This window comes from Pithys albifrons, chromosome 33 (assembly GCF_047495875.1).
Source record: "Pithys albifrons albifrons isolate INPA30051 chromosome 33, PitAlb_v1, whole genome shotgun sequence".
Classification (NCBI taxonomy): Eukaryota; Metazoa; Chordata; class Aves; order Passeriformes; family Thamnophilidae; genus Pithys; species Pithys albifrons.
The window spans coordinates 884,507-901,522 of NC_092490.1; the positions used below are offsets into that span (position 1 = coordinate 884,507).

The 17,016-nt window shown below is 49.7% G+C and overlaps 2 protein-coding genes across 2 annotated transcripts in view; one reads left to right on the top strand and one right to left on the bottom strand.

Moving 5' to 3' along the window:
• LOC139684162 (uncharacterized) overlaps positions 1–17,016 on the bottom strand; it is a 1,455,962-nt gene that overhangs the window by 848,245 nt on the left and 590,701 nt on the right. The window contains 1 exon segment of the mRNA XM_071579763.1: positions 13,465–14,136. Within this exon segment, the coding sequence (XP_071435864.1) occupies positions 13,465–14,136 (672 nt within the window).
• Positions 1–17,016, top strand: part of LOC139684161 (uncharacterized) — a 1,434,678-nt gene that overhangs the window by 786,813 nt on the left and 630,849 nt on the right.

Here is a 17,016-nt window from a genome sequence, read left to right on the forward strand (position 1 = left end):
GACAGGAACTCAAACTGCTCCAAACCTACTTTCCATGCACACAAAACTGTTCTAAACCCTACATCTACAGATATATTGATAAAGTAAATCTAATCTTCCCCATGGGGTGGAATAAAAAGTATTTGGGTCGTCCTCACCTTCAAGGGTCAGGTCAGGTGCTGGACATGGGAGAAACTTCTGGCAGCTGCTCACAGAACCCCTCCCTGAAGCCCCTCCCACTACCAAAACCTGGTCTTGCTAACCCAATGCACTGCCCAGCATGGAATACCCAGAATGTGGGTCTGCAGTTCTGTGCCCAGCATGGATCACCTGGAACGTGGGTCACCAGGTCTGTGCCCAGCATGGAGCACCTGGAACGTGGGTCAGCAGGTCTGTGCCCAGCATGGAGCACCTGGAACGTGGGTCACCAGGTTAGTGCTAAACAGGGCTCACAAGGAATTTTGGTTATCAAGTCTTTAACCACTTTGTCCACTGATGCTTGAGGAGATGTGAGCTGCTCTGAAACCTCTTTCTGTATTCCAAGCACTTGCAGGGCAGTTCCCAATGTGGATGTGTTTCATCCGCTTAAATACTGCAAAGTAAAAAACCCCAACATTTTAGGTTGAAATATTTTCTCCAAACTAAATTTAAACTTTTAAAAGTTAGCTGGTTATACCAAAACCTGTTATTTTTTGGGGTTTTTTTTCTCTTTTTTTTTTTTTTTTTTGTTTTTTATCTAATTGTTAAGAGGTGCAGAAAGAGATACAAAAAGTTTGGGTAAAAGCCAAGGTTGCTTTTAGAAGCTAAGAAAAATCTTACCTCCACAAGCTACTTTTTTCCTGAGATACCCTGTGGGGGAAAAGAGTTTCTACCTTTTTTGTTTTCCTTCTGTTTCTCTGCCATTTGTGATAGATATGTCTGGCCCCAAGAGGCTTGGAATGCTGTCTTTGGATATGTAGAGTTGTTGCTCAGGAGAAGGTATTTTTTTGCCTTTCTGGGCTGAGCAAAGTGGGGTCCTTCTGAGGAGGTGAGAGAGGGGGAATTAGGGAGAGATTTTCCATTATGGTAACCAGTTTGCTCTCTTTCCTTTTCCCTCCTGGAATTCTCAAGGTGCCTTCTCTGAGTTTTCATAGTGTTCCAAAAGGTTTGTACGTGATTTTTGGCAGGCAGCTACGAGCCCAACAGCAGGAACCTTTATGGCAGGCAGGCTCCAGCAGGATGCTCTGGCAGGAAGTTTGTTTGGGAGCTTTTAGCAAAATGTTGACAGAAAACCTTTCAATAGGATGTTTTTGGCAGAGAAACAGTGGAGGAACATTGTTCCTTGGAATTGTGTATTATGTGAGTGTCACAGGGGACACACAGGAGTCCCCACTGATCCATCCTGGGGCTGGTTCTGCTTCTCCCAATCTCGGCTCCTCCCTGCAAGGTCCCCCCAGGACTGTTCCCCACAGCCCTCCTAATAGTTGGGACTGGAAAGAACTGGGAAGCTTTACTGGGAAAAGTGGAATCAGGTGGTGTTAGACTAAAAGCAGGAGCTGTGGGGACATGCAACCCCTCCAAAATCAGCACAGGGATGGGGGTGGATGGTCCATGCTGTGGCTGCTGATGGCTCAGGATCTCAGTGGGGAGAGAACAGGGGGTGACACTGAGGTGGGGGATCCCCTGGGAGGGCATACATGGGGGTAGGGACAGGACCCTCAGGAACCCCCTCCCTTTCTGGGACAGGTAGAAGCTGAGCCCCAGCACCAGGACGAAGAAGACCAACACAAAGCCCCCAATCCCTGTCACTGTCTTGCCGCAGGCAGCACGTGACAGCTCTGGGAGGTCTGGAGACTTCTCACTGAGTCTCCAGGACATCCCCAAACCCCCTGCCCTTTGCCCTCAACTCACCCAGGACCACCTTGAACCTTCTTCCACCACCTTCAAGATCCCATTCCCGCCCCCACATCCCAACTAGGATGATCCAATCTCATTCCCAGCAACCCAAGGGTTCCCCCAGAATCCTTCCAATTCTTCTCCGTCCTACAAGGACTCCCCAAAGCCATTCCCAATCCCTTCATAGCCAACCCTGGCTCCTTCATATTTCACCTCCAATTTCTCCCTTGACCCTTCAAAACCCATTCCAGTATGCCAAGTCTCCGAAACCCCCTTCCCAGTAATCCCCCAAGGCCCCCAAATCCCTCCCAGTTGATCCCACAGCTTCCCATACCCCCCTCCATGACTCTCTAAACCTCTTCTAGACCTGTCCATTCCATCCCCAAAACCCCCTGAATTACCACCAGGCTCCCCAAACTGCCTGCCAGTTTCCCAAGGCTTCCCCAACCCCCTCCCCAATTAGTCCCAGGATCCCCAGCCTCCCTCCAAGTTGCCAGGCCATACCCCAGTCCCAGCTGAGGGCGTGCTCCAGGCTGATGTGCCCCACCCAGCAGGTGAAGGTGATCCTTCCTGGGGTGGATTTCCAGCATCACCAGCAGCTGGTGGGTCCAGTCCTTATTGGGGACCATGTTGGTGGACACCAAGAGCTCCAAGAGCTCCTGCCCACCCTGGAACCACCTCACCTGTACCTGGGCAGGGTAGAAATCCATCCTGGAGTAGAGCAGGGGCCTGGGCGGATCGGGAGTTCAACAGAATCAGTGAGGTGGAAAAGTTGGTGGGCACTGGGAGAGAGGCAAGGGGGCTGCAGGGACACTCAGAAGGACTGGGAATGGTCTGGGAAGGGTTGGGAGAGGCACTGAGAGAGACAGGGGACATGGGGTGACACCTGAGGCTCCCTATTCCTTATTCATTCCTGGAGATTGTTCTGTCTCCCCTCAACAACCCTGGACCTTCCAATCTCTGCTGTTTGGGCAGGATCGTTTCCCACGGTGGGGCTCCTGGGTCCAGAGGAGGACGGAGAACAACAGGTTTTGTCCCCAGGATTGTGTCAGGAGGTTCAACAGCCTGGTAGTGTGTGGTGGCCTGGCAGGTTTCTCTCTGCCCTCGGCTGTGGGGTCTGCAGGGAGCAGTTTCTCCTGCCCTGTTTTCACCCTGGTGCACTCCTGGGCCCCTGGGCAGGTGGATGTTTCTGAGCTGGAGTGTTCTCACACACACCAGATGTGTGTGAGGGACACTGAGGTGTGTTTTCCTTCCCCAAATCCTGTGTCTTGGACAAACCTGGTCCTTTCCTGGAGCATCTCCTGCCAAACTGGGTCCTTGCCTGTTTGCACAAGAGCAGAAACTGGGTCATTTGGAGTGGCACTTGTTGGGGGACCTGCCCTGGTCCCTGTGGCTCTGCCTGTGGGGACAGGGAGGGTGTGGGGATGTTTGCTCTTCCACGATCTCAGTCCTTGTGGTACAACTCTGTATTTGGTACCACAGTGAACTTCTCTGATAAAGGCTGAAAAAGATTTGCAAGTTTGAAAGATTCCCAAGTAGGTTGATAGACAAGGAACAGAGCTGCATTTTGGAAAATGTGAAAAAACCTAAATTTCTAGATTTATCATTAGCAAGACAGGGCCCAGTCAAGGCCTCAGGCTACAAGCTGGGTCATTACAGAACCCTGGGAGACACAGGAATGTTTGTGTCTCCACACTAATGACTCTGTGATAACTGTGATAACTCCCCTCTGGAGAGCCATCAGCACCTTCACACCCATCCTGAGGGCTCATCTCTGCTAATGGGCCATTAGGGGCTGGAACAATAGGCAGCTCCAATAACCCAGACCATCAAAGAGTCCAAACCAATCTCATGACTTACAGAGTCAAATCACCCATGTGAAAGTCCCCACCCTGAGTGAAGTACTGGGCATTCCCACTGGAATCTGAGCACCAAAGATCTTTGAGGTTTGGGGATTTCTGATATCACTATTTCCTAGAATGCATTGTTGTCCTTCCTTTAAAAATTTCTTAGTGACTCTTCTGTGCTGGGGTGGAGCTGGCAGAAGAAAATGTGGAGAATGAAGGAGTGGTTACACAGAAATCTGAAATAATCCTGTCTTTGCAAGAGTCAGACAAAAACATGGTATTTCCAGAAAAAGCAAGGATTAAGCCAAAAGGCTGCAGTGGGAGCATTGCTTGCTGCTGAGCTCCAAGACAGGCTGCAAATGGTGGCACTGCTTTGCTGCTGAGCATGGGCATGTCTGAGAGATTCAGGTGGAGCTTTGGAATGTGCAGGAGAGAGGGAGAATGTTAAAGGGAGATTTGCAGGATGTAAAACCCGTAATAAAGCCTTGTAACTCAAACTTCCTGTGTTCAGGGGAGCAGCTGAGAGACAGTGAGCCAGTCTGTTGTTGTGAGAAAGAGCAAAACATCAGGTTTGCATTGACAGCTGATGATGAGGAAGGAGCAGATTGAGCCTTAATTAAAGCTGAAACCAGCAATGTGTGCCAGGGTCAGCAAACTGCTGCTAAACTGGCACCGTGTGTGGCTCCCAAGATATCAAAGCCTGGCCCTGGATCAGGGGAGATGGAAATCCAGTCACTATTAATGCAGTGGGATGCTGAGGGGCTGGAGCCACTTCCCAGATGGCACAAAGTTAAACCACTGGAGCAAACGCAGCACGTGTTATCTGCCCAACTGATAAGGTCAGTTCATGGCTCCAGGGTGAGGAGCAGAAACCTCCTAAAATCCCTCAAAGTAACCCAGCACAAGGGGCAGCTCTTGCTGATTTTTTTCAAGATGTCTCACTATCTCTGAACAGGAAATTAATGGGAGGAGACCCCACGAAAAAATGGGGCGAAATAAACATCAGTGCATAGAGCACTACATGGAAGAGGAGTTAAAACTCTACCTGAGAGATCCCCAGTTCATGCAGTCAAACCACTTGATTCACTAAGGAGTAGAGTTTTAGGGGAGGTTTGTGTAGTTTTCTTTTTCCAGGAATTCCAGCACTCCCCACTGAAGATCAAAGGAACCAGCTGGGACTGGGGGAACTGCCAGCAGATCTGCAGGAGAAGGCTCACAGAAAGCAGCCAATGGGTGATGAGCATCTTTCCCTCAGGATGTGTCACGTTGTGACTGTCAGCATTTCAGACTCAAGTTAATGCTTTAGGAGCATTATCCCAGGCTGCCTTTTAATAATCGGCCTCTATGGGGCCAAATTTTCACTTTTCTTTTTATAGTGACCTGCCAACATGTGACATGGAGCTCTTTGAAATCAACCAAACTTTTATTTCCCTCATAATTTTTAAGAATATTTCTGTTGTTTATTTGTGGTTTCATTGAGCAGGATGCAATGGGAGATCAAATATTAGCAGGAATTTATAAAACAAACTTTGTGTTAAGTCTTATAGAACTTTGCTAAATTATTTTTTGTTTATACTAAAAAATAAAAGAATGGAGTGGAATAATCTTTTAGTCTTGTCTTATGGAGAGATACTTTAAATTCAACCACATGAGAACTAAAACAGACAACCCAGTTTAATATGTGAGTTTCTACAAGAGTTTCTGCATGTTTGAAATCATACAAATATGTATCAACCTTCCCAGAGTTTTCCTCAGAAATCTTCGGATTTATTAGGATAATTTGTCTAAATTTTACAGAGATTTGACATATGAAGAAAAAGATCTGAACAGAATAAAAGAAATTATTTCAGAAGACACGGATGAGACCCCCTTCCTAAATCAGAAGGAGTTTCAGGTTTGGACTGCAAATGCGACATGGATAAAATACAGGAAAACCTCTTCCCAGATCCCAAGACCTGTAACCATTTTAGGAAATACTTGCCCTCTGCACCACTGACATTTCTCAGTTGTGGGTGCAGCTTTGTGGAACATTAATTGGAAAGGAATGTTGTGAAGATAAATTGTGAGAGAGAAGAAAATCCCAGAAAAATCGACCTGGACTCTGTTTTGGGGGACCCTCAGCACCAAGGAGACAGCAGATCCAGACCCACAGGACACCACGGGGTTCCATGGAGTGGGGATACATTTCCTGTTTTAACTTTTCTCTGTCACCCTCTTTCCCTCCCCCTCTCCTTTTTCCTATTTCTTTCAATTTATCTTTCTTTGTCTCACATTTACTCTTAAATAAAATCCATCCTCTTGACTTTGGCATCTGGTCCTCTTTGCACCTTAATTTGGGCAGAGACATTTCTAATAATTTTAATAACTGGATGATAACCCCAATCAGAGCCCCTTCACAGCACAGATGGAGAGAAAGTCCCCACAGTGCACCTGAGAGGTGTGTCAGGGGAAACCGTGTGGATCAGTCCTGTCTCAAGCAAAGGCAAACCCATCTGTGGGATTGATTTTGCTCAAGGACAAAGTTGCACTTGGTGGGTAATTCAGAAAAGTAGGGAAACATGGTGTGTACCTGAAGAGGACCTATTTGTGGTGTAAAACTGTCTGTTCCATTGTTCCTATTTGTGTATAATATTGGATAGAGAGGTGCAGAGTTATTGTGTTATTCAGGGCATACTGGGAAAAAGGGGAAAAAAAAGAAAAGGGAATACAGTGGTGGATAATGTCCTGGGTGACACAAAACTTCTGGTATCCTCCTTCTCTTTTCTCTGTTCCCCAAAATGCCTGCTAATTGGGAGTGGGAGGGGAATTTGAGATTAAATAAGGGTGGTCCTGTTCTCCTGGCAGAAGAATGTGTGCCCAGGTGTGAAAGGCTGGAATGCTGATGACTCAGACAGTGCAGGTGGAGCTGATGATGTGCAAAGTGACCCCCAAGTTCTGAGGGTGTGCACACCTGTCAGCTCAGGCTCCAGGTAGGTGTGTTTTCCTCGGCCTTGCACAGGGACTGAGCTGTGATAACTCCCCCCTGGGAGCACTGAGACAATTCCCACACATGGCCTGGAGATTTTCACCTCTGCTAATGGGCCATCATGGATCCACCCTATGTTTTTCCCTGCATCTTTTAATAATAGGATTATTTCAGATTTCTGTGTAACCACTCCTTCATTCTCCACATTTTCTCCTGCCACCTCCACCCCAGGGGCAGAAGGCTGGCTAAAAATTTTCGAAAGGACAACAAAATATTTTCTTTCCATTGGCTGCCCAGCACAGCCATGTTCTCCAAAAGTTCCTGCAGAAGGAATCTCAAAACCTCCCTCAGAGAGAATCTGAGACAAATTTTCCATGAGTTCAGCAGTCCCTACAGAAGACAAGGAACAGACCTGCATTTTCGATGATGTGAAAAAAATCCCAGTTTATACTTTTATCAGTATAAATACAGAGCCCACCCAAGCCCTGAGGCTACAAGCTGGGTGTGAGATAACCCTGGGTGGCACAGGAATGTTTGTATCTTCACACCAATGAATCACCTGTGATAACTCCCCTCTGGGGAGGCATCAACACATTCACACCCACCCTGAGGGCTCATGTCTGCTAATGGGCCATTAGGGGCTGGACAATAGGCAGCTGCAATGACTCACACCATCAAAGACTCCAAAAATATCCCATGACTTACAGGGTCAAATCACCCAATGTGGAAGTCCCCAGCCTGTGTGAGGTGCAGGGCATTCCCACTTGAACCTGAGCATGTCAAATCTTCAGGGATTGGCATTTCTGGTATCACTATTTGGATCCAGAGAGGGACTAAGACTTTAACAGAACTGCAACAGCCACTCTAGACCACACTGCGACCATCATCCTCACCAAAAGGTTTCCTTTCCTTTTCCTGTGAATTCAGGGATACCACGTGGCACTCAGCACAGGGGCAAATGAAGACCATAATGTTCATGCCCCAGCGGGATGGGTTATACAATTGGTTTATGGAGGGCTGAAACAAGCTTTTCTCTGTATCATTGCATTTATTGTAATCTTTCTAGTAAATTGCATCTCCAACTTAGAACTTTCTTGACTCAGGTTAATTTCTCCCTTCCAGCATAACCTTTAAACCCTGTGCCCCAGAGCATCATCCAAAGACTTCTCGAACTCTGTCAGGCTTGGGGCTATGCCCGGTGCCTTGGGGAGTGCCTGGAGGCATCTCCCAAAGCTACCCAGCCCCAGCTGATGGGATGTGTGAGGAGGGGGCTGTTGGGGGGCATTTTGGAATAGCTGTGGAGCCGGGGGGTGCAGCCAGGGCTGCCCATGGCTGTGGGGGCAGAGCACGGTCCTGCAGCCCAGGGTGCTGTGCTGGGGCAGGGACTCTGCTGCCTGCCAGGGGTAGATCTCAGCCAGCCCAGGGAGCTGCTGACAGGGCTCGGGACAAGGGCTGTGGGGAAGGAGCATCCCCTGAGGGGGCTACTTGTCTCGCTCAGGGGCTGCTGCCGAACTTGGGACTTCTCTCAGCCCCCACACCAACCCCAGACAGTTCCCAGGGCACATTTCAGGGAGGACATTAAAGCACGACCTACGTGAAAGGGAAGCATCCTCTTCTTCCAGTCCTCTGATCTGGCATGTCTGGCTGGGATCTGGCACATACAAATTAATATCTGAGTTCAGGTGGAGGGAATGAAACTCCAAATCAAATTCTCAAAGTGGTGAATAAACCAAGGAAATCTCTCCAGGAGGGCTCATGTCCTGCTCTGTCCATCCCAGCTGCACCTCTGGGCTGGCACTGAGGAGATGTCCCAGATCTGCCCTTGGAAGCAGCACTGCCCTGCTCTCACCACAGCACAGGCACTTGTGGGGTTATATTTTTCAAGATTTCTTTGTGTGAACTCAATGTGAATGGAGCACCAGGGAAAGCTCAGAGCAGATGGGAAACAGAGTGATGAACACTGGAGATCTCTTGGCTCTGCTCTAAGCCACAGAGACCTGAGCCTCTTTGCCTCATGTCTTCTCTCAAGGCTTTTCATATTTTCAGTCAAAAGCATGAAAATTCATAACCTTAGGTAGAATATTCTCAATGAATTGTGGTTGAAAATATAAAAACACAGAGAAAATTATTCCAAGGACATGTTCAGACTCTCTGCTGCAGAGTTAGAGCAAAAAGGGTGATAATTTTATAAAAGGTGGGTTACATTTGACCTGCCTCATGATGGTCAGAGCTGTCACAAACCAGCTCCATGTCCCCAGAGCAGCAGAGCAAAGCTGAGGCCTTGGCAGCACATGGGCAGAGCTCCTGCTGCTCACACCACCCTCAGCCAGCACTGACCAGAGGAAGGAAATGCATTTCTATCTGGGGGAGATTTATCTGAAAACTGGTGTGACTTTGTCAGAGGAGTCTGTCTTCATTCCTCTCTGTCCTTTGCTTTTCCTCAAGTTTCTTTCCCTTTGGACCTGTGATATGGCCCCAGGACAGCACAGCCTCTCCCTCTGCAGGGCAGCACTTCCAGCTCAGGGCCCTGCAGGGATCACAGGGTGGGAGCCAGGACCGACTGCTCAGGCTGGAGTGGACTCACTCACCTGGGGAAAGGGATGTCCTGGAGAAGAGCAAGGGAGCATTTCTGTGCCTACAGGGAGAACTCCCTGGTGCCCTGGTTTGGGGCCCAGCTGGAGGTGAAGCCCCACACAGACAACTCAGACTGTTTTTCCTAGCATGTTGAAATGGGCACTACAGGAATTTTATCCCCTTGTACATGACCTAAATAATTTTATTGGGCAGGCCCAATCTTACTGGCAGATTCCCCCAGTGTGGACTGACCTGGTGGCCTTTGCTAAACCTGCATCCCAATGTTTGCAGGTCCCACCACCCACTGCTCTCCGTGTGCCCTTTCCCTGTCCATTGCCCCCTTGGATCTTCCCAGAGGCTGCTGCATGGCAGGGCATGGGATTCACCCACTCAGGCAAGGTTCTTTGGCCCAGATGTCTGTCAGGTTGTTTTGGAAAGGAGTTCCATGATCCGATTCAACTTTTTCAGGGGTCTCATGTCACCATCAGATTTCCTCTTCCAGGCCCACTACAGAGTTCCAGGCAGTGCCATGGGACACAGGGGATCTTTCCAGTCTTCCTGTGCTTGTTTCCACTACCATAAGCATATGGCCCTTGCTGTGAACGTTTTGGGGCAGTGTCATCCAGTCAGTCTGCCAGGCCTGCCCTTATTTCTATTCTAACCATTGTCCTCCATCCCAGAGAGGCTCCACCTGCTTGGCCTGTGTAACTGCAGCACATTTCACATCCATGGATACCCTGTGCAACAATGCCCATTACTAAGCCCACCCCTCAATCACAAGCCCATCCAAATGTTCCATCTCTGCCTTGATGGCCCGAGGTTTTCCTGGGCCCAGGGAGCCAGAAATAATTCCCCCTTGTGCTGCCAATGTCAAGGCACCTGAGCCCCTTCAATGGCAGCAGCCTGAGCCACCTGCTGGTTTTTCTGCTGTTCTTCAGGGCCTGACTCTTGGGTACAGGAGCACCCCCAGGACACACCTTCACTGCAGGTGCTCCACCTGGGCGCTGATACCTTTGCCACAAGGCAGCAGCCCAGATGGGTTTGCCCCTGTGCTGCCAGTTGTTCTACTGCGACTGTTGCACCCACCCCACAGGGTATGTGGCATCATCACGAGTGGGAAGAGAGAAGGGATCTGCTGGAGTCCTGACCTCCAGTTTCAGGATGAGAAGTGACAGGGAGCAGCCCCAGAGCTGCAGGGCAGCTGCCCGAGGTGATGGCGGGACAGAAGGAGCTGTGCAGGCCTGGAGGGGCACAGGGGTTTGCCCTGTGCTGGCTCAGGAGCAGCTGGATGTGACTCCTGCTGTGCCGGGGGGTGCGTGTGTGTGCCCTGCTGGGCAGAGTGAGGAGCAGCTGCAGCTGCCCCTTGTGCCAGGGCTGTGTCTGCTTTGGTGCTGGACACAGAGAGGCCCAGTTGGGCTCCTCTTGTGGCGCCAGGGGTGCCAGGGTTGGGCAGTGCCCTCTGTGATGCTGCCGAGCTCGGGCAGGGCTGGCTGGTTGTTTGTGTGTGACAGTGTGCCCTGGGCCCTGCAGTGTCACAGTGTGCTTTGGGACTTGCAGTGTCACAATGTGCCCTGGGTTCCAGGTGGCCCTGAAGTGTCACAATGTCCTCTAGGTTCTCGAACTCCCTGCAGTGTCACAGTGTCCCCTGGGTTCCATGAGGCCCTGCAGTGTCACAATGACCCCTGGGAACCCTCAGGCCTGGCATTTATATCCCTTGCAATATTGGGGCACTTTGGGGCACCAAAACAGATGGAAGAGATTGAGCCATTGGAGAGTATCAAAGGGAGGCAACTAAGATGGGCAAGAGCCTGTAGTGGCAGTGTGTGAGGAGCAGCTGGGGGCACTTTTTATGTTGAGATGCACAAGAGGAGACTGAGGGGAAAACTCATTGGAGGTACAACTTCCTGGGCAGGAGCAGAGGAGGGGCAGGCACTGATCTCTGCTCTGTGGGGACCAGGGACAGCACCCAGGGAATGGCCTGAAGTTGTGTCAGGGCAGGGTCAGGTTGGACCTTCCAAAGAGGTTCTTCCCCCAGAGGCTGGTGGGCACTGACCAGGCTCCCCAGGGCAGTGGGCACAGCTCCAAGGCTGCCAGAGCTTCAGGAGTGTTTGGATGATGCTCTGGGGCACAGGGTGTGACTCTTGGGGATGGGCCTGTGCAGGGCTGAGGTTTGGACTCCATGATCCTTGTGGGTCCCTTCCCACTCATCACAGTCTGGCATTCTGTGACACCAGCTGGGCTGATCCCAGTGCGCAATGACTCCCATACCCTCCCAAAATACTGTGGATGCTCCCTGTGTGGGGAGGGGTCCCAGCCTCAGCCCAGCAGGTCTGGAGGAAGGGGAGATACCCTCCTACAGGTAACTTGTAAATGAATGTGGGTCCCCCACAAGCCACGTCCAACACGGCAGAATTGGGGATTATAACCCCCCTCAGGCAGCAGTGGAGCCAGGGGGCCACTGCAACCCCCAGAATGAGGGGGGACGGGGGGGAGGAACTCTGAGGAGCCATTTAGAACCACTAAAACAAGATGCAAAACAGCAGGATTTTTCCGTCAATAGAGTCATCTCATGCCCCTGATTGCAAGAGGGTCAACTTAGCCCAAGAAAAAAAGAAGCAAAACCCTCAAAAGATATTTAAAGGCCCCTGAACTGCTGCAAAGCAGCAGGATCCCCTCAGAAAGAGCTCCCTGTGTCCCTCTCTCTGGGTTCCCACTCCAAGTGCTGATGTCACATGTCCCCCACACTCCCGCACTTTACCCTCCTCAGGACAGGAGGACACCACAGAAGCTCCCTCAGTTTTTCCACACACCCCATCTCATGTTTCCCAAATCCCATCCCATTCCCCTCCAAGTCCCATCCCAACCCTCCCAATTTGCATCTAAGCCCTCCCAATTTTACCCCATTTTCCTGGGTTTGTAGCACCCCTTCTCCTGCTGCTGACTCTCCCCAGGTGAGTTCAAATTGGATTAAACCATTTGGGGATGGGATTGAGTCATTTCAAGTTGGCATGGAGCCATTTTGGGTTGAGATTGAGGTGTTATGAGCTGACAGATCAATCCCTCTCAGATACTGGACTGCAAAATGATGGAGAAATGTCAGTCGGTCTGGACACCTCCAGTTTTGAGGAAAAAAAAACAAATCCCCACAGAACCCTGAAATCTTCCTGAATATCCCTTTGAACCCCAAATTCCTGTCCTAATTCCCAGGAAAATGGTGGAAATTTAGATGTCTTTGTTAGATTTCTTTATTTTAACCACAATTTCACGTGATTTTAAGTTTTGAAGATGGATAAAATAAATTTAAAAAAAGAAAAAAGAATCATGTGAATGTATATGGGGTTGGGTTGGGTGGCCTTTAGAGAATAAGAGTTATAGAATTATTTAGTTTGGAAAATATCTCAAACCCCATTCAGGATTGCTTTTGGCAACCGGAAGAACTAAGTGAGAGCAGGGGAGATTTTTATGTTCAAAAGTCAGCAAATCCCCCTTCCCAAGGAATTTCACACATCAGTCTCTGTCCCCATGTGGGATGGTTCGGACTTAGCAAAATGCCAATTAAGCATTTCAGAGGAAAAGTCCCTCCTCCTCCCCCACCCTCCTCCCACCCCAAAAAAACCCCAACAAACAAACAACAGACCATAGTTCAGTAGATTATGGTATATTAAACAGAATAGAGAGAAAAAGAAAAACCCAAATAAAATACAAACTACACACTAAGAATAAAAGGTAGCAAGAGAAATAGGAAAAAAATTCTACTTCCCTAGAAAAGATAATAAAATGCTGGAGGGCCTTGGTCTCTCCCCAGGAGCTCTGACCTTCATCCCAAGTCTTTGCTCATCCAGCAGAAAGACCCCTCGTCCCTTTCTTTTTCTATCTGAGATGACGTCAGAATATGGTAGGCAATATCATTGGCCTTTAGAAGTCAACTGGCCTGACCTGGTTCAAGTCAGCTGATTGTCCAAGGTCTGCACTAGAAAACAAAGCCTAAATCTGGGCCTAACTAAACCCATGACACCATGGATGTTCCTCCCCCTGTGTAAATTCAAGTGCCCACAGAGAACCAGGAGGATGAGAAGAACACCAGCCAGGTGTGTTCCTAACGTGAATCACTGGGAATATGGCTCATGAGTTCTGTTCAAAACATGGCTCTGGAGATGGGTGATGGTGTTGGAGCAGCAGACAAAGCTCTTCCCACATTTGGAGTACGCACAGGGCTTCCCTTACTGGTGGGTGCGTTGGTGTCTGGTCAGGTTACATCTCTGGGTGAAGCTCTTCCCGCACTGGTCACACTTGTAAGGCCGCTCTCCAGTGTGGATACGCCGGTGGGTGATGAGGTTGGAGTTCTGGTTGAATCTCTTCCCGCAGTCGGTGCAGCGGAAAGGCCTCTCCCCTGTGTGTATTCGCTGATGCCTGAGGAGAAGTGAGCTTGTCTGAAACCTCTTCCCACACTCGGAACACTCGTAGGGCCTCTCCCCAGTGTGGATCATCTGGTGGATGACAAGCTCAGAGTTCCGCCTAAAGCTTTTCCCACAGTCCCCACAAAGACAAGGCCTCTCTCCGGTGTGGATACGCCGGTGAGCTGTAAGGTTGGAGTTGTCATTGAATCTCTTTCCGCAGTCGGTGCAGCAGAAGGGCCTCTCCCCCGTATGTGTGCGCTGATGCGTGATGAGATTGGAGCTGGTCCGACACCTCTTCCCACACTCAGAACACTCGTAGGGATATTCCCCAGTGTGGATCATCTTGTGTTGCTTAAGGGTGGAGCTCTGATTGAAGCTCTTTCCACATTCCTCACATGTGTAAGGCCGTTCCCCAGTGTGGATGTGCTGATGACGAATCAGATGTGAGCTCTGGCTGAAACTCTTTCCACATTCCAAGCACTTGTAGCGCTTCTCCCTTCTCTGAAGTTGCTGCTGCACCACCAGGTCAGAGCTCTGGCTCAATCTTTGACTGCCTTCCCCGGACACGTTGGGTGTTTCCTCCTCGGATGTCTCTTGGCTCGGCTTGGAGCTCCTCTTCCTGTGGGATCCCCGTGGCTTTTCCTCCCCAGTGACTTCCTGCACTGTGGCACTGTTCAAATCAGCCTCTGCCGTGAAGTTCTGCCTGGGGGATTTGTCCTCCGTGCTCTCCATGCTCAGCTCGGGGCCTGGGGCAGGAAGGAACAAGGACACTCAGGGCATTTGCCTCCGGCCCACAGGGAAGGCCAAGGACATCCCCCCAAACCCGGCCCTGGCAGGATGGCATCAGCAGCAGGTTCTCCTGCAGCCGGGGCCATGCTGGGCTGGAAGATGCAGCACAAGAGAGGGGCAAAGGGGCACTGACTTTCTCCTCACCTGCCTGGGGCTCTCGGGGCATCTTCATCATCCTCGCAGCCTCTTCCTGCATCTTGTCAAGGTTTGGACAGGAGAAATCCTGTTCTGGGGTAAAAAACTAACATGTTAGCACATTGGTTGGGAGTTTCTACTCTCAAATCTACCTCTAGAAACACACCTGTGTCTCAATTAAGAAAAATTGCAATAGGGAGTCATTCTGGATAGAAGTCTCCTCCCCAGAATTCCCTACTCAGGTGTCTGCAATGCAGAGAAAGTGAACAAATACATCTAAATGTAAGGGGGAAAAACTCCAACACTTTACCAAGAAGAAATGCTGAAAACAACTCATAAACTGGGCTAAACAAACTCAAGAGGAGAAACTTCCCAAGCCCAGCCCACTCTGTCCAGTCAAGTTAGTGCCCAGCCTCCCCCTCCCATAAAACACATATGGCCACAGCACAGAGACAGAATCGCCCCCCTTCCATAGGATTCACCTTCCCCACACCCCAAAACCCTGGCAGGAACCTTGAGAGTCAGCACTGCAGTCAGGCTGTGCTGCTGGGACAGGCAGTCAAGCCAGTGGTCCTCACCCAGTGGTGTCTGTGGTCCTGTCCCAGTGGTGGTCACAGCTTAGATCCTTCCAGAGGGTGGTGGAAGCCCCAAGTGGGGAGGTGTGCTGGTTAAAGGTAAACTGGCAGGAGAAATGAACACAACACAAAGGAAATTATAAGTCAGAGTTATAACTTAACAAAAATATTACAAGAAATGCAATGGTAGAAAGAGAAAAATGGGTTTTAACCCACAAAACCCCAGCAGTATAACCCAGCCCCCTGGGGCACAAGCACAAAGGGGTTTCTTAGCCCCTGTGCTGAACCCTGTGTGGCTCCCCCAAGTCCAAAGAAAAGTCCAAAGTGGCAAACCTGTTGGTGCAGCTGACAGTTGCAGTCTGGTGGAGAGTGGTGGTCACAGACTGGTTGAAGGTGGTGGTCTCCTCCTGTCGAGGTGTTGGTCCTCCTCTCAATCCAACGAGTGTCCCCTGAGGTCTTCCCCCAGGATATGTACCCCAGGGAGCAGCCAGTCCCTCCCCCTGGGCGGAGAGTCACACAATGGGTGATTAACTCTGGGAGTCAGGGGGTATTTTGGAACCCTTGATGGCCCATTAGCAGCCACGCCCCCTCAGGCTGGGTGTCAAGGTGCTAACGACTCCCTGCAGGGGAGTTATCCCAGCTCTTATCTCACAGATGTCTTTCACACCCAGCTCCCAGCCTGAGGGGTCAGCTGTGCCCTGGGCAGCTGCTGCAAATGCTCCACTGTTGACAGTTTTTGGGAAATGAATGGAGGGTGTGGAATACACAGCTTTGATCATCCACACAGGGATAAACTGGTCCCACCTGCTGAACTAGGACATGTAGGATGAATTTTTATTATTTATTTAAAAACTTCAGGCACACAATGAGCAGCATCAGCCAAGATTTCTAAGTGACTGAGGAGCCCTTTTCCTAAACTGTGCTCATCTGAGAGAGTTTCAAATCCCTCATTTGTGATTTAGTTTTATGGAATGATTCTCATTCAATTAGATGCTTTTTTTAATCCATCACCTACAGAATTGCTGTTGTGGATAACTTTGATTATAGGAAAGCAGAAGAGAAGTACATGAAAAGGACATCTGTGAGTAAAAAGTATTTATTTTTTTCACTTTTCTCTGAATTTTTTATTCTAGATTTCTGCTTTTGTGGAAGGGTTCAGTGTCCTCCCTCCTGTGAGGAATGATAAACACTCATTAAACATTGAAAATGTTCTGGCTGAGCAAAGGCAGAAGTGCAAGACCAAGCCTGAGCCTGCTGAGAGCTGAGGTTTGGCATTGGCTGCCACAGAATTCCAGAGAGAAAATAAGAACAATGATAATTTTGTGGTGGGATTGAGCCATTTTCTGTGAGATTGGGCTGCTTTGAGGAGACAGATCTACCCTTCTCAGCTTTTGGGGTGCAAAGCTGGGAGAGACTGGAGTGTTGATGGTTCATGGCTCCAACACTCTCCAGCTGCAAAAGCAGTGGGTGCTTTGCTACCCATGGGCAAAGGAACCACCCAGGAGTAGAGGGGGGAACACCCCGCCCTGGAGGGGACAGGCTGGGCTTGGAGCCAGGGAAGGAAAGTGGGATTTTTAAGCTTTTCTATCACTACAGACAGGAACCAAAACTGCTCCAAACCTACTTTCCATGCACACAAAACTCTTCTAAACCCTACATCTACAGATATATTGATAAAATAAATCTAATCTTCCCCATGGGGTGGATTAAAAAGAACTTTGGTCACCATACCTTCATGGGTCAGGTCAGGTGCTGAACATGGGGGAAGCTTCTGGCAGCTGCTCACAGAACCCAACCCTGGAGCCCCCCCACTACCAAAGCCTGGCCATGCAAACCCAATGCACTGCCCAGTATGGAACACCCAGAATGTGGGTCAGCAG